The 27,722-nt window shown below is 48.0% G+C and overlaps 3 protein-coding genes across 4 annotated transcripts; 1 reads left to right on the top strand and 2 right to left on the bottom strand.

The window, feature by feature from the left end:
• Positions 1-70: 70 nt before the first annotated feature.
• On the bottom strand, positions 71-1,553 carry myf5 (myogenic factor 5). The gene is given in 3 exon segments (NM_001032770.1): positions 71-267; positions 354-426; positions 1,101-1,553. Coding segments are annotated over 3 exon segments (723 nt in total).
• Positions 1,554-5,110: 3,557 nt separating this feature from the next.
• On the bottom strand, positions 5,111-6,464 carry myf6 (myogenic factor 6). The gene is given in 3 exon segments (NM_001032771.1): positions 5,111-5,233; positions 5,309-5,399; positions 5,926-6,464. Coding segments are annotated over 3 exon segments (720 nt in total). The 5' UTR covers positions 6,448-6,464; the 3' UTR covers positions 5,111-5,126.
• Positions 6,465-23,701: 17,237 nt separating this feature from the next.
• Positions 23,702-26,994, top strand: LOC101071687 (ubl carboxyl-terminal hydrolase 18-like). Of its 2 annotated transcripts, none has more exons than XM_029825474.1 (10): positions 23,702-23,859; positions 23,935-24,031; positions 24,201-24,343; positions 24,413-24,492; positions 24,862-24,996; positions 25,312-25,407; positions 25,483-25,644; positions 25,715-25,852; positions 25,942-25,985; positions 26,611-26,994. In XM_029825474.1, the coding sequence occupies exons 1-10, from the start codon at positions 23,814-23,816 to the stop codon at positions 26,678-26,680; spliced, it is 1,011 nt and encodes a 336-aa protein (XP_029681334.1). In that variant the 5' UTR covers positions 23,702-23,813; the 3' UTR covers positions 26,681-26,994. The 2 variants fall into 2 exon arrangements, with proteins under 2 accessions (XP_029681334.1, XP_011611603.2); XM_011613301.2 differs by having other exon boundaries at positions 25,721-25,852.
• Positions 26,995-27,722: the final 728 nt, after the last annotated feature.

Raw genomic sequence — 27,722 nt, forward strand, 5'->3', positions numbered from 1 at the left:
TAGAACGTATAGAATAAATGAGCATTTACATTATTTACAGTCTCATGTACATTTGGATTCTTGTGACGCTTCACAGGACGTGGTAGACGGGTCTGGACCCAGGGCTCTCGGGGGTGCAGGGCTGCGACTCGGCGCTGCCAGGGGAGAAGGTGGCGGCGTCCCTCAGGGCCGCCGGGCCGCAGCTGGACTCCACCGAGGACAGACGGTCCACGATGCTGGAGAGACACTCCAGACTGGAGGCGCCGGCGGTCTTATCGGTCAGAATCTCTACAGAAATGGAGTTGGAACGTCATTAAACCCGTTTGTGATGACAAATCCTGCCAACTGGACATTTAGAAGGTGGCGGTACTCACCGTTCTTTGCATATAAGTAACCGCTGCTGTAAACTGCGTTCATCTGCTGCCACACTGGACTGTTGCTGTCAGCCTGCAAGGAAACGAGACACCAGATTTACCCTCCAGAGTGTCAACAATGACCTGCCCTTTTGTGTACCACAGAGGAAGAAGAAGAAGAAGAAGAAGAAGAAGAAGAAGAAGAAGAAGAAGAAGAAGAAGAAGAAGAAGAAGGGCATAAACATGGGAGGGGAAAAAGAACATTTGAGACGGGATAATAAATCCCAAATTCCAGAGTCCTTCATTTCCCTTCCAGCTCAACGCCACAGTGGCGGCGTGCACGCCGTCCCCCTTCAGCGTGGAGAATCGATTGTATCAGTGGAAGCAACACCGGTTTGTGCAAGATGACACTTTTCTCTGAGTAAAGCTGCAGAAAATCCTGGCAGCAGCGCAGAACACGCAGCCAGGGTGGAATGCGTGATAGCGTGCCATCTTTTCTGAGGTGGATTTAGTTGGTTTACTGGTGCCAGAAGGTGTCTGATTAAGTTCTGATGTCACCTTCAGACCGTCGCATTGAAGTAAAAAGCAAAAGATGGGGACGTGTTAGAGCTTGATATGCAAGAGGAGGCGCACCATTTCTGCTCTTCTTGCCAAAATAAGTGATTAATGGGTGGCAGAATGTCGCTAACAAACCCAAATTCTGATTTTCGATGACAGGTTTACTCATTTTAAAGCTGTTTCAGGCCAATGAGGACATGAAGCTCTTACCGGCCCGTCGGAGCAGTTGGACAGAGGACTCCCCGGCTCTGAGCCGCTCTCGCCGGGCAGGCCGTAGTAGCTCTCCACCTGCTCCCGCAGCAGCTCCTGCAGGCTCTCGATGTACTGGATGGCGTTGCGCAGGATCTCCACCTTGGGCAGGCGCTGGCTGGAGTTGGCCGAGGTGCAGCGCCTCAGCGCGTCGAAGGCGTGGTTCACCTTCTTGAGCCGCCGGCGCTCGCGCATGGTGGCGGCCCGCCGGCGGTCCACGAAGTTGGACTTGCGCTTGCAGGCCTTGCAGGCCCACGGGAGGCAATGGCCCGGCTGGTGAGGGGCCCCGGGGACCCTGATGTGCTCGTCCTCCTCGGAGCCGGCGAGCTCGACGCCGGGGCCGAACTCGGAGCTGTCAGGAGACGAGGCGCACACGGTGTCGTAGTAGACCTGGGATGGCGAGAAGACGTCCATAGCTTGTCGAAGACAGAATGGAGAGATGGGCGCGACAGAGGTGAAGAGCGTGGAGGATTGAGGCGAGAGAGAGGAGACCTCTGAGTGATGTGAGGGGTCTGTTGCCCCGGGCCCCCCTTTTATGCCCCGAGGCCAGAGCCCAGGGCCCACATTGGTCAGATCTAATTACCATGGCCCATTGGCCCAAGCAGAAGGCAGGCTTGGGTTAACTCATCTCCCACCCTGCCCCAGCCCACTGCCCCCACACCCCCACCCTTAATACCCTGCAGAGTTTCCCACATCTGCACTTAGTGGTGTTTTCCTACTCATCGCCGCTTGTCCTCCTCCCGCAAGGCCACCACGAATACCTGGGACTGTTTCGCCGTTCGGTGTGTCGGTAACGGCTCCCCCGGTGTCCCGCCATCGGCGAGGGGGACGGCGACGAAGACGTAAGAGACAACCGGCGCAGAATAAAGAGGCCGACCTGAGTTTACGGGGCCCAGTTTTACAGCGGAGGCGACGGCGTTGCAGATGCAGCCCAGCTGCGATGGAAGGTGTAACATTTCAAACCCTCCATGTTCACATTAGCGCGGCGAGCCCACCTCTGGAAGGGCCACGCTCGCCGCCGGAGGTGCCGCCAATGAGCCGATGCCTGTTTGCCAAAGCTCATTAAAGCAGTAATTACGCCGTTAACACCAGCGTGCAAACTCCCTGCGCCACGTCGCCCCGCAGGGCCAAACTTTAACCGTTAAGTCGGCCAGGGGCCTTCAGATGCAGGCAGATGGTCAACTGCAGATTCCATCCTGACAAACACAGTCTGAGAGCATGAAAACTGTAAAAGTCCACATAAAAAAACATTTTTTGTAACGAGTATTTAAAATTTGAGTCATTTTTTTTTGGGGGGGGGGGGGGTTCATGATATTAATATTATCTAAAATTAAAAATACATGTCTGACACATTTGTCTGAACCAGCAACTCTTGAATTCCGGGCTTTTTCCAATGTATGAAGGAAAAAGTATTTTATTTTTTTTACATTTGGTAGGAAAAAAGGAAAAGGGGCGGACTTCTGGTTTTATGTTCTTGATTAGAAAATTATTTCCCCCATCCTGGCAATAAAAACAAATGCTTTATGAATACATTTTTTAAAAAACAAGCTGTTCATTTTTACATTTCAAACTGTCCTCGCACGTAGAGTTTTAATCGGTATAGATATCTCATTAAATCAAAACGCCGAGGCCATTCTTTGGTTCTTTGCTTTTATTTTGAATTCCGCGTGGTTTACAGGCTGTTGCGGTGACCCCCCGCATGTTCCGGGTAATGACGCCGTTGACAGCTCGCGCGGATACAATGCGGATATTTCTCACGCGGCGTCCGAGCGTTTGGCGACCCTCCTCTTTGGGTGACACCTAAGAAAACAGCAGCGGGTACCTGAATGGGCCACAGCTGAGGAACGCATCGCTCCGCCGGGCGGCTGGGAACGGCGGACCACCCCCCCCCACCCCACCCCGACGCGCAGACGTCTGGGGGTCAGAGCGGCGCGGCGCTGCTGGGAGCTGTGGTGCTCTCCTGGGAACGATGGTTTCTCATGTTGTTGTTGTTGTTCTCAGGGGTCAGAGGCAGAGTTAAGTGAGGGGCAGGAGGTGAGCGCTGACATCCTCCGGCCTCACGTCTCAAACCCTTATTTCTTCAGCTTTGACTTAATGAGCTCATCCTTGGGGCAATCAAAGGGGCAATTAATCACCAGGCCCCAAGACCCCCCTCTTTTCTTTTAGGTTTCTCTTCCAAAGCAAATTCAGATAAGTCGCTTTTTGAAGGTATAATCGCGCCAGATTGGCTCCAAACCCCAGGCTTGGTAGTGGGGGGTCAATGCCCCTCCCTCCCTATCTTTAACCCTCCCCTGGGGGAGACGGGGTTATTTCTTCTGATGATCCAGAGCAGTCCCAACATTTCCTGCCCTTTCTCTGTCTTCTCTGGGTGTTTTGAGCCCCATCGATTCTGAAGGTTAAAGTTACAGCCCCCCCCCCCCTTCACAACTTTTTTTTCCAGCACATTCCATATTCCCCGCAAGAATTAGCAAAATAAACCCCGTTTTGAGTGGCAGAGCCATTTGTTTGGCAGCAGAACGCGGCACAGAGCCGGAGCCTGCAGCTCTGGAGCCCTCGTCCGAGCAGGAGAGGAGACTTAACCCCCCCCCCCCACCACCATCCCACCCCCGGCTCAACTTTCATCAAGCTCTGATTCTAACGCTGCCGGGTCGCCGCAGAGCACAAAAACTGCCCACAAGCTGTTCTTCTTCATGCAGGAACAGGGACTCTCAGCAGACCCTGGATCAGCAGAGACGTTGGCGACTGTGCTATCAGATGGAAAAGGGGAGCAGGAGCCCCATTAAAGTCACATTATTGTTCAGAGATATCAGGTTTCTGATGAAATTGGGGGTCTTTCGGTGGACGATCTCAATCTGGTCCTGTAGGAAAGACCCTGAGGAGTCTGGGGTCTCACACGTCTTCACTTTTTACTTCATATTTCTATTTTTGTCCAGCATGAATGCCCACAATTGTCTCATTGCAGCATTATTATTAATAATAAACACCCATAGAAATGGTGGGATCTTTGAAGGGTTCCCACCAGGACCATTTTGAAGAAACTATTTTTGTAAATCAGCTTGTTAAATGGTCCCATTTTAGAAGAAAGGTCTGAATGCAACATGGTTCGTTACGGAACCTTCAGCGTATGTTCAGTATACCGCCTTAATTCTTTTTATTACTGGACAGTCATAGATGTCAGTGTTTCATGCTAACAAACACAGTCCATCTCCTTTTGGATAAAGACCCATAAAGGTCACCCCGGGACTGACACCACGGACAAACAGCCCCTACGCCCCCCCTCGTGTCAACACGTGACAAACAGTACTCAAAGGATTTCCATGCCATTAGCATCGTGCGCTTGATAGCTGGCGGGTAAGCGTGCGATGAACAAGCCCGGCGATGACGAATTGAGCCCCACGCTCTGGCTTTGAGTTTCCAGATAGGACAGGACACGGGGGCGGCTGGAGGGGGGACTCGGGTTACCGACGTTAGAAGAGCAGATGTAGCTAAAGCGGCACGTAAGCAGCTCGCTGGAATTATCGGTTGATCTTGAACTCTAACAGGAGTGATGCAAAAGAAGCCTTTTTATTTACTTGGTCAGTTATATACAAATACATACAGACGATTTTAGCTTAAAGAGCTCCGGTGCTCCTGCATACAAAATAAATAAAATCCAAACTCTGCAATTTTAAAAAATATGTACACGTTTGTTGCTGCTGCTGTGAACAAAACAAAAAACCGTACAATGGAAATAATTTAAAGATCGATGATGGAAGATTTAAACATCAAAACTGACGTGTCTTCAGGCTCTTGAGGTTCGTTTATGCTCTGTTCATCCATGATTAATGGTGCTGCAGTACCACTTTAGACCACAAGGGGTAGTGCTGGGCGTGGAATCGATCACAGGGATTGGCGGACGAGGTGGGCGGAGTCTCAGCATTAGCCAAATGCTAGCCAGATCTGTAGAGCATAAACGAACCTTCACAGAGACGCTCTTCTCTGGGAAGCTCAGTTCTCCTGGACGCCCTGTCTGAGGTTCGTCTTGTCGTCACTGATGCTGCTGACGATGGAGGAGAGGCAGAGGAGGCTGGAGGTCGCCGACGACTCGCAGTTTCCTGAAAACAACACCGACTCAGAGCTGCTCGCACATTTGCCGCTGTAGCTTTGGCGGGAAATGTTTGCTCACGTACCGTCTCTCTGGTTTATGATGGCGGAATGGTCGGCAGAGGTCGGCCAAGTGTTGGAGGCCTTTTTCCAGCGATAGTCGCCCCCGCTGGGTCGCTGTGGAGATGGGGTCAGAGTAAAATGTGGGTTTAGGTTAGGAGATATGATATAAAGGAGGGTTGATCTTGGGTTGCCACACTTAATCTCATTACATTAATCTGATTAGATCTACATGTGTGATTACGTCTTCAAGCAACATCAAATGAATAATATCAAATAATCCGATTTTTTTCATGCGCTATTTCCGAAGGTTGTTAGCAAAGCATTAGATTTATTAAATATGAAAAAATAAATGGAAAAGGGGAGAAAGTGACAGCGAAATTTCTACGTCGAGAGAAAAAAAAACGACATAATTTTTACACACTGCTAATGGTGAATATATTTAGAGGAACACGTGGGGTGGGGATAATAAGATGAAGCCCGAGGAGCCCGAACACGTGATAAAAACCATCATAAATGTAGAAGAATGACTTGTTCATTATTCATAAATATGCATGTTTAGGAGTCCCTGCGAATAAAACGCGCGCAGGTTCCCGGGAATCACGCCGGGAAGTTTTAAATCTGCCCCCTGACGATCGCTTACGTTCTGTTCTTTGTCGTTTCGGGTGTCGGAGGCTCCGCTCTGGCTCCTCTCCTGCTCGTCCAGCGTCTGCAGCAGGTCCTGCAGCCGCTCGATGTAGCTGATGGCGCTGCGTAAAATCTCCACCTTGGGCAGCCTCTGGTTGGGGTTGGCCACGGTCTTCCTCTTGAGCGCGTCGAAGGCCTCGTTGATCTTCTTGAGCCTCCTCCTCTCCCGCAGCGTGGCGGCCTTGCGCCGGTCCGTGGGCGCCGATTTGCGCTTGCAGATCTTGCAGGCCCACATGAGGCACTGGCCCTCGCAGTGCGAACGGAGACCCGGGGGCGCCAGGACGTGCTCATCCCCGCTGCTCTCGCCCCCGGTCTCGGAGGGAACGTTGTCTTGACCGGGAGACAGCGGGCTGTCATTCCCGTTGTAAAGGGGAGACACCCCCGACATGTCCAAGTGCTGTAGTGGTCCATGATCCCCTTCCTCCAAATAGCGCAAATCATTAAAAAGATAAGTGTTGGTCTCAAAAAGGTCCATCATATTGTTGCGCCCCTCTCTCTGTTTTGACAGCGGGACTGTGGCATTTAAACAGCAGACACACAAGTGACCAGGCTTAAATATAGAATGTGAAACTCTATCCAACACTTCGGCTGCCACACGGCATCAAACATGTTTTTTTTTCCCCCTCGACTGACTTCGTGCATTAAGACTATTGAAACGTCACCCCGGCTTTTCACAACAGGTGCTTCGCATATCTGCTCGGAACAAAGTGGCAACACGGGAATATTTCCCCACATGAGTGTTGAAAAAGTGTCACAGATAATACTGATATTGTCCCCCATGTTCCATTAGAGGCACGTCCGGTCCCTCTAAACGTGACTTTCGAATCGAATATTCTGAGAACAGCTGGCAGAATCGAATTTAGAACAAAAATAGGTTTGTAAACTGTAAAATAACAGGACTAATTTGTTTAATTTGGCGTTTCTACAGAAGCCTGGGAAGGTCAAATAGATTTGAATATTCTTGAATAACCAGTCTTTACTTTTAAAAACATTTAATTTGATTTTAATTGATTGAAATTTTATTTCAAACATGCAACAATTTGTGTTTAGATGCATGCTAATGTAGTAATGCTAATGTCCTCTTGTGGTTATAGTTACGACTGTATTCGCACGGCGACTTGTGTGTTCCTGTTGTTGTTACAGTCTCCAAGTGGCAACAAAATGACTTATTCCATGATTAGGATAAATGTGAGATTAGGATCTCTATTGAAAAGGTGGAACATGTAACAGGAAATAGAATTAATTTGTGGGGGCATTTTATGTCGTTAGCTCTCATCAGGATTCATTAAATGCGGTTCCTCAAAAATCAGAATTCTTTTGGCTACAATTTCACCCCCCACGTTAGGCCGCGGCCTTTTTCAAATGTGGGAATGAAGGCGCTTCATGAGGAAGTTCTCCCAGGTGAGACGGTAATGCCACAGTTGTACCTGTAGCATCACGGTGCGTTAGCTTCATAGTTTGAAGAGCTGTGAAAGCTCAGATGTCCGGCTCCCGTTTTGGACACGAGGAGCGCTCCGATCTGCCGTAACTTCCATAGAATCCCGACATAGACACGTCGGAATGTGCAGAGTCAAAACAGCTTTGGAGCTGCTGCATGGGGGGGGGGGGTTAAAAATAGCTGCACGGCTTCTTCATAGCAGATTCATAAAATAGATAAAGGCCTCGGAGGAGGAGATGCATTGCCCGCGGCATTTCCCCCCGCAACCTTGAAAGGGCTACATTTGGAAACTTAATGGCAGGAATGTGAGGGATTCCTATTTTTGTACGGCAGCCGTTCTGCTCGTGCTATATTTTTACCCCATGGATGCCCCTTACCACCCCCCACCATCCCCCACGGTTTTGAATAAAAGCTTACATAGCAACATGCTAACTGGATGTCAAGACTGAGGGAGAAAGGAATTAAACATGCAAATTCAGACCCCAGTAAAAAGTTTAGCTAAAGTGTAGCACAAAAAAAGAAAGCAAAGGTGCACCACCTAAAATTTTAAACTAGCATCTGCACACACCCCTGTATTTGTAGCTTTTCCCACCTTTAACTATGGATGTGTTGCATGTGTTGCCGTTCAGAGAAATGCAAATAAAAAGTGATTAATCGTGAATGGAAATGCTAATGTACGTAAGTGAAATGCTAATAACCTTAGCAACATTTTGCTAACGCCTCCGTGCGTGTTTTGAAGATTTCACGTGCCGCTGCGAAGGCATTAATATTCAGAGGCGATGCGTTCAGGAGCGCCGTGACATTCAATTTTTTAAATTTTTTTTATTGCAAGTCAAACGATACCCGTGATAAAGGAGAGCGTGGGCGTGTGCATGTGCCTACGCATGTGCAGAATTAGGCTGCTTAGAGGGAAGCTTTGTGTGTGTGGTTGATTACGCATGAGAGTCTTAGCTTCCCTTAGTTCGATTCCAAACAAACCCTGCGACACCTTCATGTTCACACTTATGGAAATCAAACATAATGAGTTTTTGGGTACTTTTCTTCTGGACATGGACGTCCCACTCATGTACAGTATGTCTCCCCAGGGTTACAGTGCATCCTGGAACAAGACCATAAATTCCCTCCGGTGTCATGGAGGTTGACGCCTCAGCTGTCAGGGAGAATCAGGGGATTGTCCGGCGTCACAGGCAGCTCGGGCAAGACAGTTTCACAAAGCAAAAAGGTAAAAGTTTTGGCTTATGCAACCATGAAGCTCCGGGGTCTGTTCAGAATCAACAAAATCAAGCCAGTAAAGCTAACAAAATATGCAGCATCGGCTAGCCAAAACTGCACCGTACCGAAGCTGCTAGCCTCGATTTAGTTTGTGTCGTTTTTTTTTTTTCCTAAGCTCCAGTGTTCCGTGTCACCTTACACAAGTTGTGTCCACTATGTCCGGCAGGGAGGGGGGTGGGGGGGGTGGGCACAGACAAAGCTGATAATGAACATGAACCTTAGGACCTCTCTCCGCCCCCCCACCCCCCTCTCTTAGCAGGACCTCCTGCCTCAGACAGCATGCACACTCACTGGGCTGTTTCAGAGGACCCTCTGATTGCCGTGACGGACACATCGTATATAACCCAGCTCCGCACCTGGGATATGAATTAGCCTATCAAGGGTTAAGTACCCTGGTCATGGGCCCGATGACAATCGCCTCACCTGGGATCACGACCTCCCGACCTTCAGGGTCTCTAGTCCTCTGACCGAGGGAGATCGAGTGGAAATAACTGCTCATATCTCAATAAAGTTTTAAAGATGGAGACATGTTACGTTCGAGTTAAGGAGGCCAGGACCCAGATGCAGAGTGTAAAACAAAAGGATCCTTATTACCAAAAATGCGAGTCAGTTCTCAGAATGAAGGATCGAATAAAGTAACAACAAAGAAATTCTAGGAAAATAGCAACAGAAAAGTGAACTAAAAATCACCATGAAATGGGAAAAAAAACCATGTGACAAGGCACCAAATCAACAGTGACAAGGCACTGACAAAACTCACTAGGCTGGAGAATAACAAGGGTTAACGCGAGGCGAAGGGCTGCAGAGCTCTGTGAGCTGGAGCTAGCTGCTGAAGCACGTACAACAATCCAGCAAAAAGAGGGGAGAGCTTAAGTAGGAGCCAATTAGGCAGAAGGAGCTGCAGGTGTGCCAGAGATCAGCCCGCCCCTAAATGCCGCTCCTGCAGGTAGAGGAGGAGGTGAGAAGTCTGAGTGCCAACCAGAAACAGAACCACAAGCCCGATACTCACAATGCTTCTTGAGTGGATCATTTTCTCCTGACTTTTGGAAGTGTATTTATTAATTGTATTTATGCCATCATCGCTACGTCTATCAAAATATGCTCCCCCTAAAATATTTATTAAAACACCGCAAACCATATAAGAGCATGTATATCGGGTAATATTATAGCAAATAGATAGCCACAACTATTGGTAAAAGCAGATGTGGCAAAATTCAACAAAGAAACAGAACTTGAGAGAACACTGGAATTTGACTCCAGACCAGGATTTGGTTGTTGGGTGGAAACTGAAGGGGAGAAAGATGACCAGCGGCGTTTAAACTTAGGGAATCAGTGGTAAGCATTTTGAAAACGCTGATTTTCTTTGTGCCGGAACGCTGAAAATATATCTGAACATGTACTTAAATTAAAATGTCAGTCTTGGGAGTATAGCTAAGTTTTTGCTGTCGGCAAATCCACCACTGTTAGCTTTATCCTGTTGATCCTCAAGTAGCATTGTTTGATCAAACAGGGTACCAGCAATAGCTGGTAATAGCCACATATAACATAAAGCCTTAAAACTCTAAAGGAATAGTAAAGAAGTTGCATATACGGATGGTCGCTACTGTCAAACACATATATCTAAAAAAAAAGCCTAGCATGACAATGCTACCAACTACTACGAAACCAATAATCTCATTGAGACAGTGGCAAGCGGCCTTAGCACAGTCGCTGCTATTATGATAGCATCTCCAACTAAAAACAAAGCTAATCTCTTTGGCCTGGTTGCCCCAAACTCGCAGCCTGGACCCAACCGTGAGCACACAAAGCGGAGAGTAGCCTTCTCTTGGGCTAACAGACGGCTCCTCTCACTCTTGCCCTGAGCTGCGGGTTAGACAGAGGGCTTGGGTTTCAAAGGGGGAAAAGGGAAGGCAACGCTGATGGCATCTGCCTTCTCTCTGGTGGACGACGCAGGGATTCAGTTCAAAGGCCTGGCGGCTGAAGTACATCAATTAGCGGGGGAAAAAGCTCGCTAACTCGCCTTCTTGCCAGCTAACTCTGTATGACCTCAGAGTGCTGCATTATGAGGCATGATGGGAGTGATGCAAACTGGTCAGATAATGTCAATAGCCTCTTGCAAATGGGGGGTATCGACTGACGGGCTTAAAGGTTTCTTACCGCAAATGGAACCAAAGAATAAGAACTTTAGCATAGAGGAAATGGAACAATGGCTGCGGGGCTAGCAGATTTTACCAGCTGTTCACATATGGTTTTGGGGCCATCGTGTCAACGGGTCTCCGTCGTAACACAAACTGTGAACCCCTGCAGCATGTCACCGGACAGCCGACTGGGATTTGGATGGCAGTGATCTGAAGGTCCCTCCTGACTGATTCTGTCCTCATTTAGGGGACTGATGGATTTGAGCTAGCCTGTTTTGCTGTTGTTGCACTGCTCTTGCCAGACAGATGAGGGTTTAGCGAGGGCGCTGGCCTTGACCCGGCAGCAGTCGATAAGAGGCCTTGTCTGGCCATTGAGGTGAGACGTTGACCCTGCTGCCCCCCCCTGTCTGGAGTCCTTTACACTTCTTTGTACTTTTTGATAAGAGCTTGGGGTGAGAATTATAGTTTTCTGCACCCACGTGCACAATGCGAGGAAACCCAACTCAAATCAAAGCCCTTTAATTCCAGGACGGCTTTGATGTTTGTGGCCTGTAACTGATCCGGCCGATCATCACTATCATTAATATCACCCTGGGAGTCGGGGGGATGCAGCCAGTGATAACAGTCGTCTGCGAGGGCGACTGTAGGCATAGCAACGAGGACAGTGATCCACCAATATTAGCTTTTCCTGAAGTGTGTAAGCCAAGAACAAAGCGTCTTATGTTACAATGAAAATTGGACTCTTGAACAACAACAACAGGAGATTTTTCCGTTGGGGGTTGGGTGCCGGGTGGCAAAGTCTGTGGCTCCATGAGGGACTAATGGGATATTGATGAATGTCAGCGTTGACGAGTGAGAGGAGGCACTGCTGCGCTGTATAATTGGTTATATGGGCGCCATCATTAAAACAACAGATAGCGTGGGCGCTGAGGCTTAGCCCGCGCGGCAATAACACGATAGCTATAAAGCTGCAGCGAGTAAAGAACACCACCACGTCTGGCTCGGCCTTTGTTACCCGAGACCCACATTTGGACCCAGTCCGGATCAGCAAAACTGTTTCCGTAAACATTCTTTGGTTCAGGATTTGCCCAGAGGAGGCGTTGGCGCAACGCGAAAGGTTTTTACTTAAGAGCTTTTTCTGGATTTCTGCCGCATTTTCACAAACTGACCTTCTGCTTAAAGGACACAAAGACGAAAATGGGGTTGATTTCCCAAATCGAGGATTGTCAGGATTTATACGGCCGCCCCCCCATCCAGGGTGCGATATTTATGATTGTCTGACGTGGACCGAAATTAAACAAGATTTATAGTCGGGTCACCGTGATGCGGCAAGAACAGCGCGGATCCGAAAGTGTGTGTGTGGCCCTTCAAATGTAAGAGAATCCCAAGATTCCCACTTTTGACACCGGCATGAATTATTCTCAACAGGTTGCTCTCCACGCCAAGACCCTCCGGACTAACGTTACTGTCCAAACACAGGAGACGGTAATAGAGCATTGATTAGTGTGTGTGTGTGTGTGTGTGTGTGTGTGTGTGTGTGTGTGTGTGTGTTCCTCCACCATCTTCCTGTTCACCTTCACACCGAGGCCCAGGCCTGGTGCCGTGCGTGCCGGTGATCCTGAAGGATGCTGCCACCTGTTTGATACAATAAAAACGCTAATGTTACCGCGGTGGAAGTTATGAGGTCGAGTTTCATTACGTGTGTGTGTAACAGCGGTGCAGGTGCCTGCAGGGAATTCTGTCCACGTTTTCGAGCGATTTTATTTCATTGTCTTATCGCAGGAAATAGGCAGGAACTCTGGCGGCAGGCATCTTAATTCAAGGTCAGCGAGCAGTAAAGTAAGAAATTCTTTCTCTGGAGAAAGTTCCCGTTTGAGTTTCTGGAGGACGGCTTTGGCCTTAATGACTTAATCCCGACGCGGCCTCGGCGAGCGTAATCTTGGCCATGAGATGAGAGCCCAGAGCTGACCTCACTGTTTGGTTTCACCGAGTCTCCGGGGGCCCAGGGAGGTTCTGGGGAGGAGGGGGGCCTAAAACACGGTCATGCAGGCACGGAGTCCGCGGGGACCGCCGGGTCCTGGCTCCTGTTACCGACGGGTTAGTCACGCTCTGCGAGATTTATGCGTGGAACAGTAGGGAGGGCTTAGGTTGCACGATAGCACAAGAGTGTTGCGATATTAATCCCCCGCAGCATTGCTCCGAAAGATCTAAACCTTGGTGATATATTTAACAGATTAAAACAGAAATAACAACATAAAACGGATTCTGTGAATTAAGATGCTTTCATTCTGAAGATAGACTGATGTGCTAATTAGCTAAGCGAGTCCAGAACAAGAGTTCGGAATCATCCACACACAATTTTCCCTAATATTTGAGTTCTCTCACACGAATACGTGAATTCATCCTGGGCGCAGCTAATAGAAATGTCAAACTGGATCTGATTATCACTTCTAGCACATCTGCGAGACAGCTAATCCAGCTGGCTGTAAAAAAGAAGGCAGAAGAAAGTCAACCTTTGCTGGTTTAAGGTTTAAAGAGATACGCTAGCTGTTGGTGATATCACTCTGCTGCTAACGTTGTTTATGCCACTGATGCACCTATAGCTATTAAGTCTCGCTCTGAGCTCTGAAAAACACTGTTTTTTGTAGTTTTTCCTCACCTGTACTATTAAGTTTACCTTCCAAAAAACCTTTGTTCTGGAAAACAACAAACGTCTCAATCTTAGCAGATTGCTAGCTATTTGTAGCATATAAAAGCTTTTAACACGTAACCAACACGTTATTCGCTTAAAAAAGCTCACTTGTCCACTATATGGATGCATTTCCTACAAATATCCTGCTACAGGGATCTACTGCTAAGCTAGGGCGGACACTGGGGAAACAAAAGGGAATTTCTGGACTGTAGTCAAAAATTTCCAGCTCGGTTGTAAATATGCTTCGACATTAGCCCTTAAATGCAAGGTCAAACATAGCAGAACAACAAAGGGGTCGAGATTAATCCAAGTGATCAGTCGGCACAGCGCGGGCGGACTACAATCTCCTCATAACGCAGCCGTCAGCGTCAACACAGTCTCAAATTCCTGACAGTGACACAGGTCACAACAACAACAAAAACGATGTGACAACACGTCGTGGCGGCGGGACCACACAGGGAGACGGCTGGACGCGTGGTGGTCGTTTTTAAAGCCACTCGTACCGCTGACATGTGGACAGGCTGCCGGTTAATGTGTTGCTTCACACTGTTCAGCGTTGGAAGGGGGGGGTGGGGGGCGGCTGGCAGGGAGGATGGAGCATTCAAAGACCACCTCCTTGGTGGCTGACCCTGGCCGCTGGGGGCAGTGGGGACAGGTGGGGCCGGACCCCCCATCCTTAACCACAGACCGCCTGTAGAGAGGAGTTTATTGGAATTATATTTAGAATTGATTCTAGCGAAAACAGAGTTTAAAACATATTCCGGCAGCTGCCGCACGGCTGCCCAGGACAAACATGAGAAGCTCACCTTCTGCTTCACCTCTGCGCCACCCACAGTTTACACCAACAGGGGCCGGGACCTCATCCCCATTCATCTGCGAGCCCTAATCACCCTGCCGGCCTGTTCCAGCGAGGCTCCTCACTGGATTCCGATCGACTCATCCCAACACAAAGTGTAACTTTAAACTGCAACTAGGCGCCTTTTCCAGCTTTCCCACCAACCCGGTTCCGTTGCTGGCTGCAGGTCAAGCCTGCCTGGACGGCGTGCTCATCCCGTCGGAGGAGTTCATTGTTATAGGAGAGCGGCGCCGATGTTTGAGAGCCTCGCGCTCATTTGGACATTCTTTGTGAGTGAGGAGGCCGATGTTTGAGTTTTTACTCACTGCGGGGGGAAGTAGTCACCTCGGATCTGTTATTCCCTTCAGCTTTCCTGGGAGTGGCGTGATTCAGGAGTGAGGCCGCTCGTAACGCTCTTCGGCATCTTTATTAGCCTGGGTTGGATGAAAGTCGTCGGCGGTTGTTGGTTGTGTTTGTCAGACATGTTTTCATTGATTCCCTCACCCCGTGTGGTCCCTGCTGGCCTGCTTTCACAACTCGCCTCCTGCAGCCTGGCTGGAGCTCCAGGCTGCAACAGCTGAGGCTGCGCGGCCCAGATTACAGCTCCGTACGGGAACACGCAGAGCGGCGTCATAATGGAAGGCCGCTATCCAAATCATCGCTAAACGTTAGAGCATCCCAGCCACTTTTGGCCTCAAAAGAGGTGAAACGACTTATAAAAAGAAACTGTTTCTGTTGGAGTTGAACCTCAAAATCCTTTAAGAAAACTGTTCTACTGAGGAACGAGCAGTTTTTATCCTTTTGTTGTTACAAACTAGAGAAAAACTTGATGGAAGAGATTATTTAATATCATTTCTCTCATTTATATTATGCGGCCTAGAACACCCAGAAAGACCCTCCTCTGGTGCTATTTCACGATATTTACGAAGCAACTTCTGAAAACTTGAAGACCTCCCATGCGCTAACGTCTCTGCTCTTACTCCACCCTGACCCGTGGCCAGTCGGGGTCTTCTTTGTTCTTTTGGGTCGGCATTTGGCGTCCCGTTAGGAAATATTTTCCTTGTCAACAAAGGTCTTCACCTGGGAAATGCTCAGTGGAGCTGGAGGAAGGAGGTCTGGCCTGGTGGGGAAAGTGGGAGGAGCTAGGACAACCTGGGTAAACACGGCGGGGTCATCCCGGGTTCAAGCGCGCTGTTGTTATTCTGCGTCTTATTTGTCAATCACCTCTGAAACTGATCACCAGAATAGCCGCGATCCCCCCCCCCCCCCCCCCATCTCCTGACCTCGCATTTATGCCGTTCAACCTTACGTACACAGCTGCTGCAGCCATTTTTTTCCCCAGGTGAGAGGTGTCCCTGGTCACCACGCATGGAATTTCGAAAACCCCCTGCTATGAGCGGGCGGATGATTTGCACCCATGCGGCCGGGGCATTATATCACCCGGAGAAGTCTTCACCGTGCCCCGAGAGTTAAAGTTACATGATGAATGACGGGGCAATCAGATCGACTTTCTGCTGCTGCAAGACACCGCTGTCCTCGAGACGGTAATTTGGGGGGGACGGAGCAAAAGATCGGAACGGAAACAGAGGAGAGAGGAGCAGCTAAAGCTAATGCAACGGGGTGTTGAGAGGAGGGTTTTACATTTATCGCTAAACTCTGATTTTGTGTCCAAAGTCTAACTCTCAACAGGAATATGAAGCGGTGCGAGTAGTTTCAGGAGGGTGGGGTTGGGGTGACGGGGTTAGAGGGGATGGGGATGTCACCGCTCCGCCGAGCCTTCATTGAGGACTTGATGGATGCTCTGTAACCAATGGAGATAGAGTGCCCACGAAGCCAGAGCGAGCCTACCATGTTCTCAGCAGATTAACTTCCATTGATTTATAGAGATTTACCTCAGGAAAGAAAACAGCTGGCAAAGAAAAAAAAGAAAGATGGGCAAATACCAGAACCGTCGAGGGATAAACTCTGGAGGAAAGCCAGCTCATTTGTTTGGAAAGAAGTGCTGATTGTTATCAGGGAGGGATGGATTACAGAGAACGTACAGTTCTAAAGTAAAAAATGGACTTTTTTTTATTTTATTTTCGGGGCTGGAAATAAGCTCACACATGAGCTTTCAATAGAAAAATTCCAAACTGATAAATCATTGTCACCTGGGAGATTTAAACATTTCACTTTCCCAATCCCAATCTCTAAGAACATGACTCAGCAAAAAAAATAATAATTAAAAATTACAAAAAAACAACAACTCAAAATTAATGGAAATTCAATAAAGAGGTGATCTGATTGCACAGAAGGACGTGAGGGTAGTTCCAGTGTGCTAACGGCTCCCTGTGTTTAGCTGCTTTTGTCATGAGAGGTTGAAACACTTTTATAGCACAAAAAAACCCGAACGCTGAAACAAACTCACCAACCGACAGTGAGGCGGCCTGTGGTCGTGAGAGGGGCTTAAATAAATCTAGAAGCACCGACTCAGCACAATTCTGACTCTTCCTTTAATGCGCGTTCCCGGTTAAAGCAAAAATAAATGTTAGCATAAGCAGCACAGCCTGACAGTGGCGGGTTTTCTGGTAAAAACTGTGTATTCGGACGTTCCATGTGGTCCCTGGTGTTCTGAGCACGGTGAGAATTCAAGTGCTTTTTACCTTATCTCCTATTTTCTAGCCAGTATTTCAATGTCTGAAACTGTTTTGCCATCTTAAAAAAATTCATCAAGCTTCAGCAGAGGAAGGTTTTGAAACTGATCTGAGGGCGGAGAAAATGTTGGCGCCTGATAGCGTGGAAGGAACCTGTGGGATTGTTTTTGGATTATCTTTTGGACGGAGGTGGACAAAAAGCCCGGCTATGCTATATCTGCCAAACGACCCCATCTCCCTACCCCCATATTTGTCCTGCTCCCCTATTAACACCCCACCATTAAAGTGAAATATCAGATGTGGTCTTACATGAGCCTTTGCGGAGCTCCCATGACATCAGCTCCGTGCTTCGGCCAGAAAGTTCTGGCAACAGCTTTTGTGGCTATGAGCTCTCATCAGTCTTGAAATGGCCGCTAGAATCGAAAACAGGCTCAAGTACTGAACAAAGATATGATGGAAGTGATGTGCCAAGGACTTTTTTTTAATAAATTTCAAACTCTAGACATGTCAGGACAAGCCCAGGTGTGTCCCGTCAGCTCTTAATTAGCACCTGAGTCACATTACAGCATTTACTCCCTGGATGGTGACAGATCTTTCTGGGCTTTTTTCCAATGGAGTCTCATAAATATTCAAGATTAAAACAGGCAAACTTTATTTTTGTTAGTGAAATTATGAGTTTTCTTTGATTTGGTGAACAATTTGTGAACTATAAAAAAGGCGCCTTTGATTAGCATATTGTTATTAGCATTGTTAGTAACCGTCACACAATAACGGCACAGTATTTTGTTATGGTACGTATGTAAAAGCACTATAAAAACATGTTTACTCTATTTTATTACTTAAAACAAACCTAAGTAGCTCCAACTACTTGTTCATGAGTTGGAATTCACAAGTTGGGACATTTCTGTTGACTTAGAATTCAAAAACAGCCCTTAGAGTCCCGAGTCAGTGCTCTGCTAGCCCTTGCAGGATGTTAGCAATGTGTGTACCTGCTGCTTGCTAGCATTAGTTAGCATTGTGACAGCTTGTCTGTCACCCACAGCTGGAAAGCAGTTTAAGCTCAACTAGCAGCACTAAGCAGCTAACTCTACAGTCAGGTGTTATGAAGACAGCGCTGACCTGGAGCCGTGATCAGAACTCCGCCGAATACTCCATAAATCGGGAACTTCTCACACCGGCTTCCGAGTTCTGACACGGCCTCGTATTGGCTGCAGATGTGCTTCTGTCCAGGTATTCCCCTCTTGTGTGTAATAATGTTACACGGCAACTGAGCAACAGATGTGCACCTTTCTAGCCCTGACTCACGCATACAGATGTGCAAGTACAAAGGATGGGAGAACCCCCCCCTCCCCTTCCCAAATACCCTTCCACACCTTGTTGGTGAGACCGGAACTTTCAGGCTGCGCTGGGGTGGGCCCTGTTTGACTCATGGGGCTGAGTGAGAGGGGTCACGACCCGTGCCGTGAAGTGCTTCCTGTTTCTGTTGAAGCCGTCTTCCGAGGGCTTCCATGATCACAGGAGCCGTTGTCAGCCGGAGCCGAGTCGATGCTGCCGCAGTAAAAGAAATCATACATCAAGCGAGCGGTAGCTGGAATGGGCGCGAAGGGATATGCTGTTATTTACTGCACTGACGGCTACAGGGAGGAATATCTTCACTGTAGAAGAAGGGATCCCTCGGCACAAGCGGGAACGCCTATAAAAGAAACGTTCAAGGCCGTCTGATTCACGTAATTCAGATCTCTGGAGTGCATACGATGAAACAGCTCCGTTGTCTGCATGTTTGTTGGCTGGCCAATGCGTCAACCAACCACTGGGGGAGAAATTAAGGGCTGTTTCCACATTTTCTCTTAAGAAGTTTAGCGGAAAATGCCCATAATTTACAACTTCAAGTGCCGCTTGTTGGCGGTTTGTTTGTAGTCTCACCTTAATCGGATCAAATTCCATATGCGCCAGTGGATGAAGCAAATTGCTACTTATTTGCTAACGTTCAACTGACAAACAACATAAGCCAAGAAGGGACAATAATGGCTTTTTTTTGGTTTGTTTTCTCCAATGTTAGCTAACACTTTTCAAATGGGATTTGATACCTGTTGGTTCTCTGGAACAAACATGGAGCAGCTCCAATAATCTGCCTGATTCCAGGAATTTTGGGTCGGCTATTTTAAACAAACCCTTTTGTCTGTTAACTATCATCTTATATAAGCAGTGTGGTCTCATCACCAGGACCTCTGACCTCCATACGTCCGTGCAGATTTAGGATTATTTTTAAATCAGGAGTTGTCGGGATCTGGCGGGCTGGGGGCGGGTTATATGTATTCCTAGAGGCCTTGTAAATCTGGACACTTTTTACTACAGTGGGGGGAAGAAAATGGTGCTGTGCGCTCCCGGTCGAAGTCCGGTGTAATCCTACCACTTCCTCTCCTCCGCTCTGCCGCCTGGACTCACGCCGTAATGCATTTTGTGTAACTAACAGCCGTTGTTTCCCAATTGTCACGCTTCCATCTCTTTCTGTAGGAATGTGTGTATACTTGCGTGTAGCGGCAGGATGGGGTGTCGGGGGGGGTTAGACCTCTCTGCGGGCTGGAGAATTGGAAATGGAGAGAAAAAAAGGCGAGGAGGACAGGCAGTAGACTGTCTGGAATTGCAGTTAATATCAACACTAGCCCCCACCGTTATCGTTTAGCGCCTCCTCTCCTGCCCACGGGTTCTTGCCCTGTGACTGAGCTCTGGCAGCCAGGCAGGGGGGCCGCAACCCCGGGCCCCCGTCTTCCGTCACGCTTAACCCCCTCTCAGTCGAAACAAGAACACATGTATGTCAGGTCCTCTCTCTGCCGGCAGTGTCCTGGCCCCTTTCAACAGCTTCCACTCCGTTTAATTAGCCACGTCACCTGGTCTCCGCACACAGGTCACATGACAGGCTGCAACAGTGGGAGGATGGCACACTCGTGGCGCCGCGGCGGCAGTCGGAGGGCAATCAATTCTCATTCCTCCCCGTGCAACATCCTTCACGGCCTCTTCCCTGACAGGCCCAAGTCAAGCGTGCGCTCGGTGGAGCTTAGCCAGGCTGACTAGCGGTTGAGTCAAATCCCTCAAAGGGGCGCAACAGGTTTCGGGACACTCGCCAAGTTGGCCACATAAGCGATGAGGGCATCGACAATAAAATTCACCTGCTGCCAGCGTTTCAGCCGACACTCGCCACTTAGCAACAAAGGTCAACAGCGACGTCGTTATCAAATGTTTTTCGCTAAAAGATTCAGAGTTTAATAGTTTGTGTTGTAAGGTTATTATTTTTTTATTAGAGGACTGGACACTAGTGAGTGGGGGGGTGCATGGACACACACAAGAGCATGACAACCTTTTTGTTTTGGGTTACGTTTTTTTTAGTGTTTTGGTTATGCGTTGACTCACTCTTTACCAATGAAGCATCCGAGTCCAGATGTTCGCTCTCAGTAAACGTAGCTTCCGATTCCAGCGTTGCCATGGAGCCCAGGCAGCACCTTTAATCCTGATGGGAAAGGAACAACAACAAAGGTGGCAGGAATGAAAGATAACCTCCACACTTCAAAGGTGTCTGCAATCAGAGCGTCGTGAACTCTGATAATCTGCTCGCCCCCGTGGCACAAGAGGTGTGTTTTCACTAAAATGGATCCTGGCTGGCCGGGCCTGACCCCTGAGGAGCGGGATCCCCTCAGGTCCTCCGCAGGTTGTCGCAACGGCCATCGGCCTGTGCTCGGGGCTAAAAGGTTGAAGGGTGTGCGAGGTAGCCTATGACCTCCCGATTTGACTCGGGTGAAACACCAGGGCTCTCGGTTGGGGGGGTGGGGGGGGGGGGGGGTGTCTATGACCAGTGCTACGCTGCCAAACATGGTTGACAGGCAGAAGAGGAGCAGGTTTTAATGCAAGACAAAGGTTGTGTGCAGCGAGGGCTGAAGTCCAGGGTTAAATGTGTTGGGGATGAGTCAACGTTGGCCGCTAACACTGTGACTAACAGAGCCCTTCAGTACCAGAGAGCCCTTTCTGACTGCTTTCTGACTGCTTTCTGACTGCTTTCTGACCAAAAAACGCAGGCTGTGAGGCGAGTTCAGAAACAGATGAGTCAAATCTGTCATCGGCTCGATGTTCTCTCTGGGTCCTCAACGGTAACAAAGGGTGCTTGGGGGGGGTTGCTAAGAGGAGCGTGGGATTGTGGGGTAAAAACAAGAGACCTGAGTTGTAAAGTTTTCATCAGCGATCATCTGGGATTTCCCAAATGTTTATTTCAAACATCCGGCGGCTGGTTTGCGAACGCTAAAAAAAGAGGATAAAACGCTTGGCAGCCAAAACAAAAACAGCCGTTCTCAGGAAAGAAGGGAAAGCAAAACTTTGGAAAAGATATAAATGCCAAGTGGAGTCCTGTGATGAAAAACTGACCTTCGTTTATCCTTCACTTATTTGGTCACGTAAAAAAAACGCTGTTAGCCTCGAATAGAACAGCCATTTATTCTATGCTTGAGAGTTAGCATCGTGACCTCGGTTTGACAGTCGCTGTAAAAAGCCAAATACTGACTCTTCTAAACTACAAGTCTGCCAAGGTCTCCAGCAGGTATGATCATAGACGAGTCGGAAATCCAACATCCCTACAGACAAATCCGACATTCGCTTTTATCTGATACTCTGAAGACGGGAGAGAAAAATCTTCAAAGCTGCAGCCAGACACAAACGCACATGTGTTAGCCTGGAGCTTCCTCTGAAATCCCTCACTTGTTTTATAGAGTGTTCAGAACATTTTATTTGAAGCCCTTGTCTCGTTTTTTTTGTCTCTCAGTTCAACAACAGGGAAGCAGCTAGGCTACACTATCTAGAAGCACTAGGCTACACTATCTAAAAACACTACTGTAGTAACATTTTAGCAGTTGTAGTCGCAAAAGTTATCCAACTTTGGTCACACACACACACACACACACCCACACAGGGGTCACCTCCCCTGAAGGTCAGTGCAGCAGATAAGCCGCTAGCTGCTCATAATCACACTCTGGCCAAACAGCAGTGCGTCGCTTCGTTAGGCAGCGTTTCCTCTCTGTTGAAGGCAGCATTTGTTGCTGCCTGCTTCAATCCCCTGATCCTCAGCTGCCGGCACTCCGGGCAAATTGTTGTTTACTCATCCAGGGCAGTAAGGCTCAACCAGGGGCAGGAGGTGGAGGGGGTGGTCGATACTTCTCATGATCATCCTTCTTTTGCGGTTATTTCTTTCCTCTCTGAGTGTGCGGCTGTGGAGCACACTCAGAGATTATCTGTGCACGTGTGTGAGCATATTACTGCCATCAAACATGTTGCATGTAGAGCGAGGCGGGGGGGTGGGGGGGTGGGGGGGGGTGGGGTGGGGTGAATGAAGACAAAACGTATCCTGGTGTGACGCCTCCATGTTGGTGTGACTGGAGGTCTAGAGAAACAGAGGCGTTAACTGAGGAAAGGCAGGTGTTAGGTTCTCTGTGTGTGTGTGTGTGTGTGTGTGTGCGTGTGTCATAAATGCCATTGTAAATGCCAAACGCATTACAAGAATCGGCCAATAAAAACATCCATAGCAGCGTGTTGTGTTTGGGTTTCAAGTGGATTCACACTGAATAAATGTGCATTATTGCAACTATGCTGTGCTTAATTAGCTCTGTGCTAACGCCACGGTCTGATCTCTGCAGGGACGTTGCCCTCGCTGCAGAAATCACGTCCACTTCAGCAGAATGTCAGTCCATCGGAGGTGAGGCAGTAAAGTAGAAAACAAACAGTAGTAAACAAGGGACACAGCAGGGACTGGGCCCCCCTGCTGTGTTGATTATTGGAGGCCTGATTCCCGCTGCCGCTGGCTGCCCACGGAGAGGCCAACAGCCCAGCTTAGCTCTCCTCATTACACTATCGTTGTGCTGCTGCTGCTGGTGGAGCGCTAGTAGGATAAATTAGCTTTGATTTCTACAATCTGTGATCAGAGGTTACTCGTCCAAGCTCCGATGGGATCGATTTGGTTCCATCTAGTGGTCAGAACACGGAGCGCGCGAACCGAATAGCTGTTGTATGAAAATTGACAGTGACATTTATTAAAAGATAAAGCACCCACAGAGGGGGTCTGCATTAACATTGATTTAAAAATGTCACAAGTTAAATATATACATGGTGATGACTTTATCTAAAATGGATTTAAAGTTTAAATGTAAATTCGGCTCCAGCGTGTGAGGAGACGTTGCAGCAATCAGATTTGCCCTTGCAAAAAGAGCTCCGCAAAACGAAGCTTCGTGTAGCTGACTTCTTACTGTCTTTTGGCGCCCCCTAGCGATGGGTGCGGTAACTGCAGCGGGAGGACTGAATCCCTTTAAAAATGAAAATGATCGAGAAAATGTAATAAACACATATCATGAAGAGAAACTACATATATTTTAAGAGGTTAAAAAAACCTACTGCCAATTAATTGACGTTTTGTTTTCTCTTGTTAGAGGTCATCTGAATGAGTCAACCTTTTGAACCGTCAGCACTCACGCTAATTTAAAAGAAATCTGAATTAATCATTATTAATTTACCCAACAGAATCTTTTTCTCAAATCTAAAGGCGATGTAGGATTGGTTAATAGTGTCGTGAATTCTCAAATTTCCCACCACGTGGTCCCTTAGTGCTCCAAGAATTCTGCTCCAAAAATTCTGCTCACTAGAAAATTTCGAATCGCGCAATTCTTAGGTTTCATTTCAGAGAAATGGTGCAAAATGAAAGTGAAAGTGTGACAGAGGCATTTCATTCCCAGCTGAGGGGAGGGCTCTTTATTCCTCTATCACATCTCAGCTCCAGACCTTCGGATGGTGAAGACAAAAGTGCCCTGATGTCTCTCAGATTCTGCTTGGTTCCTCTGGGGAAAGCCTGCTCAGGTAGGAACGGTCAAAGGTTCCTTCCTGTGTTCTCTCTCTCTACGATTTAAACGAAGCTCTGATGCTCTGTTGCAGGACTGCGGGGCCTCAGCAACCATTGCCTGTCCTGTTGCGTGAATGCGTTGCTACAAGCCTTCTCTGCTACATGGGAACTAGCGGAACTATTGGACAAGTAAGGACAGCGGACGCAATATCACTCCTTACCTGTGTGTTCATGTCAAACTGTTCTTTAAATTCTTAATAATTAATGTAAAAACTAACATTTAAACAGGTTCCTCCAATATTAACCCCTCAGTACCTAGCTAATGTTGCTAACTTTTGGGATTTACGAATCATTAAAGGTGGGAAACAGCCGGAGTGAGAGAGGAGGACGAGAACATCCCCCTGAACCTGAGGAGGGTCCTTGTTGCCATGAAGAGCGCTCGTCCTCTGCTGCCCCCCCACAAAGACTTCCTCCTCTGCCTGGAGAGGAACAGAATTCGACGTAAAGTTGCCAAATGATCTCGCATTAATCTCACGGCTGCAGAAGGAGACACGTGATGTATTTTTGCAGGTAACACGCAGCACGATGCCGATCAGGTCTTCCTCTTCATCCTCAATGCCGTGGTCCAGCAGATCGACAACAGATCTCTGGTTGGTCCAGATTAACGGCTAATGCCACTTTTCCGCTAATGCTGACTCAGCACGATTTGGCTGGACACCACGCGGTTTAGAGGCTTTTCCACTCGGGCTACCAGAGCCCAGTAGGTACTTTTATGTTGAAGGGGGTCTTAGTTGACATCACTGACGAACCACACAACAGTGATTGTGTATCGGCTACAAGTAAAGCGATACCTTGCTCCAACAGCGAGGTACAGACGATTTTAACCTCATACGAGGTACCACTGCGAAAACCATCGGGATCCTACCGCCCCGTGTTGAGTTGGACCGTGCAGAGTCAATAGTGGAAAAGCGCTAAAGGTTGTTCTCTCTCGTTAGTTCTAGTTTTCTGTTTCTTTTTAGGCTCTGGAAGTCCAGAATCTCTACAAGATTTCCACAGAGACACACCTGCAGTGTTCCAGCTGTAGCTCCGCCCAGATTCAGTCCAGCTACCTGCTCAACCTGCAACTGCCTGTTAAAGAAGAGCACGACTCTCTGGTGTTGTTCGGCTTCCTCACATAACCGATAATTGATGCTTTGCATGCAGTAAATCGAGGTAGCATGTAGCTAGCTAACGCGGCAAACGTCTGCAAAAAATGTTGTTATCAAAGTTTTCTATCAAAAAAACAGCGATTAATCACCCTCAAAAAAAGGTCCTGAAATTAATCCAGCCAAAAAACCCCAAGAGGGAACCAGGTGAAAGGTTTGTGTACCCGCTAGGTCAGAAAACCTGGTTGAGTCACATAGCGATGGCAGCAGACCGCTGGTGCTAAAGCTAGTCCTGTAGCCTCATAACGTTTGCTTCTTTCCCAGGAGGGTTGCCTGACGTCATATTTTCGGCACGAAGAGCTACAGGGCGAAAACTGCTGCTTTTGTCCGAAATGCGGAACGCAAACTCCGTCTAAATGGGTAAAACTTTTTTCATCTCAGAGTGATGATATTTGAAAACTGACACTCGAACGTTTATAAAAAAATCTTCTCCAGGGAGTCAAACTTCTCTCCCTGCCTCAAGTTTTGTGCATCAGCTTCAAAAGGTTCCGAGGTAACCTCGACGGAACCCGAAAACTGCACTGCGTGGTCACATTCCCGGAATCCTTTGACTTCTCCGAGGTTGTTAAAGAAGCCTTCGCGTCCAGCTTCACTCAGGTACGACTTTCCCCCCACCCTCTGGCGACTGAACATTCCATAACGTTAAATTTCACGTTAAATTTCACGGCTTCAGAACGGCTGCGGCTACACGTTGTACGCAGTTGTGGTGCATGCTGGGAACGCCTCCTGTGGACACTACACGGCCTTCGTCCGTCATCCATCCGATCAACACTGGTATCACGCCGACGACAGCCGCGTGAAACGGGTAAATCCTTAGTTCATGTGTGACGATGAAAGAAAAGTGAAAAGAAGGTCCTTTGATTCAAATTTTTGACTTTATTTTGCAACGCGCAGGTTTCCTGGGAGGAAGTGAAGTCAGCGTATGGAGGATCATCCAGGTACGGGCCTAGCTTAGCTTGAGCTCGCTTTGCCCAAAAGTAGAAAATAATATTTCATATTACGAATATTTCATGCTTGCTGGGTACTAAATCGCTACCTAAGAGGTCCCACACTCCTCTTTGAAAGATTTAAACCTTTTTAATATTTAACTGGAAGAATTTAGCTTGTGCTCTGCTAGCGGAGCATAGCATTGACAGCAGATTCTATTCACAGACAATCAGCATGCAGAAAATGTCCATGGTTTTACACATGATGGAAGAATCTGTCCTCAGAGGACTGCATCCTACCACCAGAGGGCGATAAAAACACTGGTTTCAATTTTGGGATTCTCTAAAATTACCATTCTAGCCCTAAAATGCCGGACTCCTGATAGCATCTGCGGCTTTCACCCCCACCCACTTGCTGAACCCTCCTTTAGATCTGGAAACAAAGCCTTATTGTCTCTTCTTCAGCGAAGATTAAAGGCTAAAGATGTTCTTGCCACAAAGTTTTGAACTCCTAAAGAGGGGAAATCCGCCTCTGCCGCATCGCTCTGTCGTCCTTTGGGACGCCCAGTTGTTACGCTCCTGGTTTTTATTCCTTTTTTTCTATCTGAATAATGTTTTTGTCCATTATTCTTTACAGAGACACAGCTTACATGCTGATGTACAGAAGAGGACCCAGCGAAGGGCTGCAGCCTGGACTCCCCACCTGATTGGAGCATGTGCAGTACCAAAAACATGCAAATATAATTATTTAAACCTGAGATACTTGCTTTATATTTGTTTCTGAGTGGCCTCTTTCCGTAGGAGCACCAGCAGGTGGCGGTAAAAACCCTGGTCTGCTCTTCAGACCACACACACTTTGACCACACTAAGTCAATGCTTAGCACAGCTATTCAGTGTTGGGGGAGGGGGGATCTGTCACAGGACACGGACTTCATTTTACTGACACGGCAGCGCGACCGATGAGTCTCCCGCAGGAGTTTCAGGAAATGGGTCGCATGTCGTTCATCGCCAGCAAGCAGAAGGGTGAAAAACAAAGAACAAGTTAGCTGCGTGGAGCATTGCTCCTTATTGCCCCTTATTTCAGCATTTAACAGATAGATGTAATACTGCTAAAAGGGGAGGGGCTTGAGGGCCCAAATAAATTTCTTCCAATGTGAACTCCCACCACCAGGTGTCACTATATTTTACATACCTGTAGCTAGAAGGAGAGCCTCCCCAACGCATCCTCCACTCACAGGAGACATGACTGCTGTTTCCTGAGCAAGCGGATGAATGAAACTTCGCCACCTGTCCGACTCAACCCCGCCCTCGACTGCGGTCCGCATAAGGGAGGCCAAGGTTTGACATGGGATTAAATGACAAACAAAGCCCTTTCCGCTCTGCGCTGCTGAGCTCTATGAGTCAGTTTATGGTCCTCTCTGATTGAGTCATGCTACATAGATCACATAAATCAATAAAGAAATCAAAGGAAATAAAGTCACCTAGGAAGCAGATGGACTCAGATCAGTCAGATTGATAGCAGCGCCGTTAGCTTCGACGCTCTGAGCCTCGTTATTAATGTTTTTTAGTCATTGTTGACATGTGTTTACCAGTTACTAGGTGAGCGTGGTGCTCTGATGCATCCAGCAGAAAATGGAACTTGACAACGACTCTTAAAATTTTTCCCTTTTTTGCCTGTCAGTGATTTCACAAGAGATAAATGATCAGGCCCGACCTGAAAAGTGACGGGCTAACTCCAATTCTGTCTTT

The sequence above is a fragment of the Takifugu rubripes genome, chromosome 18, assembly GCF_901000725.2.
Source record: "Takifugu rubripes chromosome 18, fTakRub1.2, whole genome shotgun sequence".
NCBI classification, from domain to species: domain Eukaryota; kingdom Metazoa; phylum Chordata; class Actinopteri; order Tetraodontiformes; family Tetraodontidae; genus Takifugu; species Takifugu rubripes.

Excerpts from the sequence above, each read along its gene's own strand:
- LOC101071687 (XM_029825474.1), top strand. The coding sequence starts at position 23,814 with ATGTCTCTCAGATTCTGCTTGGTTCCTCTGGGGAAAGCCTGCTCAG. Across the intron at positions 23,860-23,934 it reads TCTGGGGAAAGCCTGCTCAG|GACTGCGGGGCCTCAGCAAC; the intron begins GTAGGAACGGTC and ends GCTCTGTTGCAG. Across the intron at positions 24,032-24,200 it reads CTAGCGGAACTATTGGACAA|GTGGGAAACAGCCGGAGTGA; the intron begins GTAAGGACAGCG and ends GAATCATTAAAG.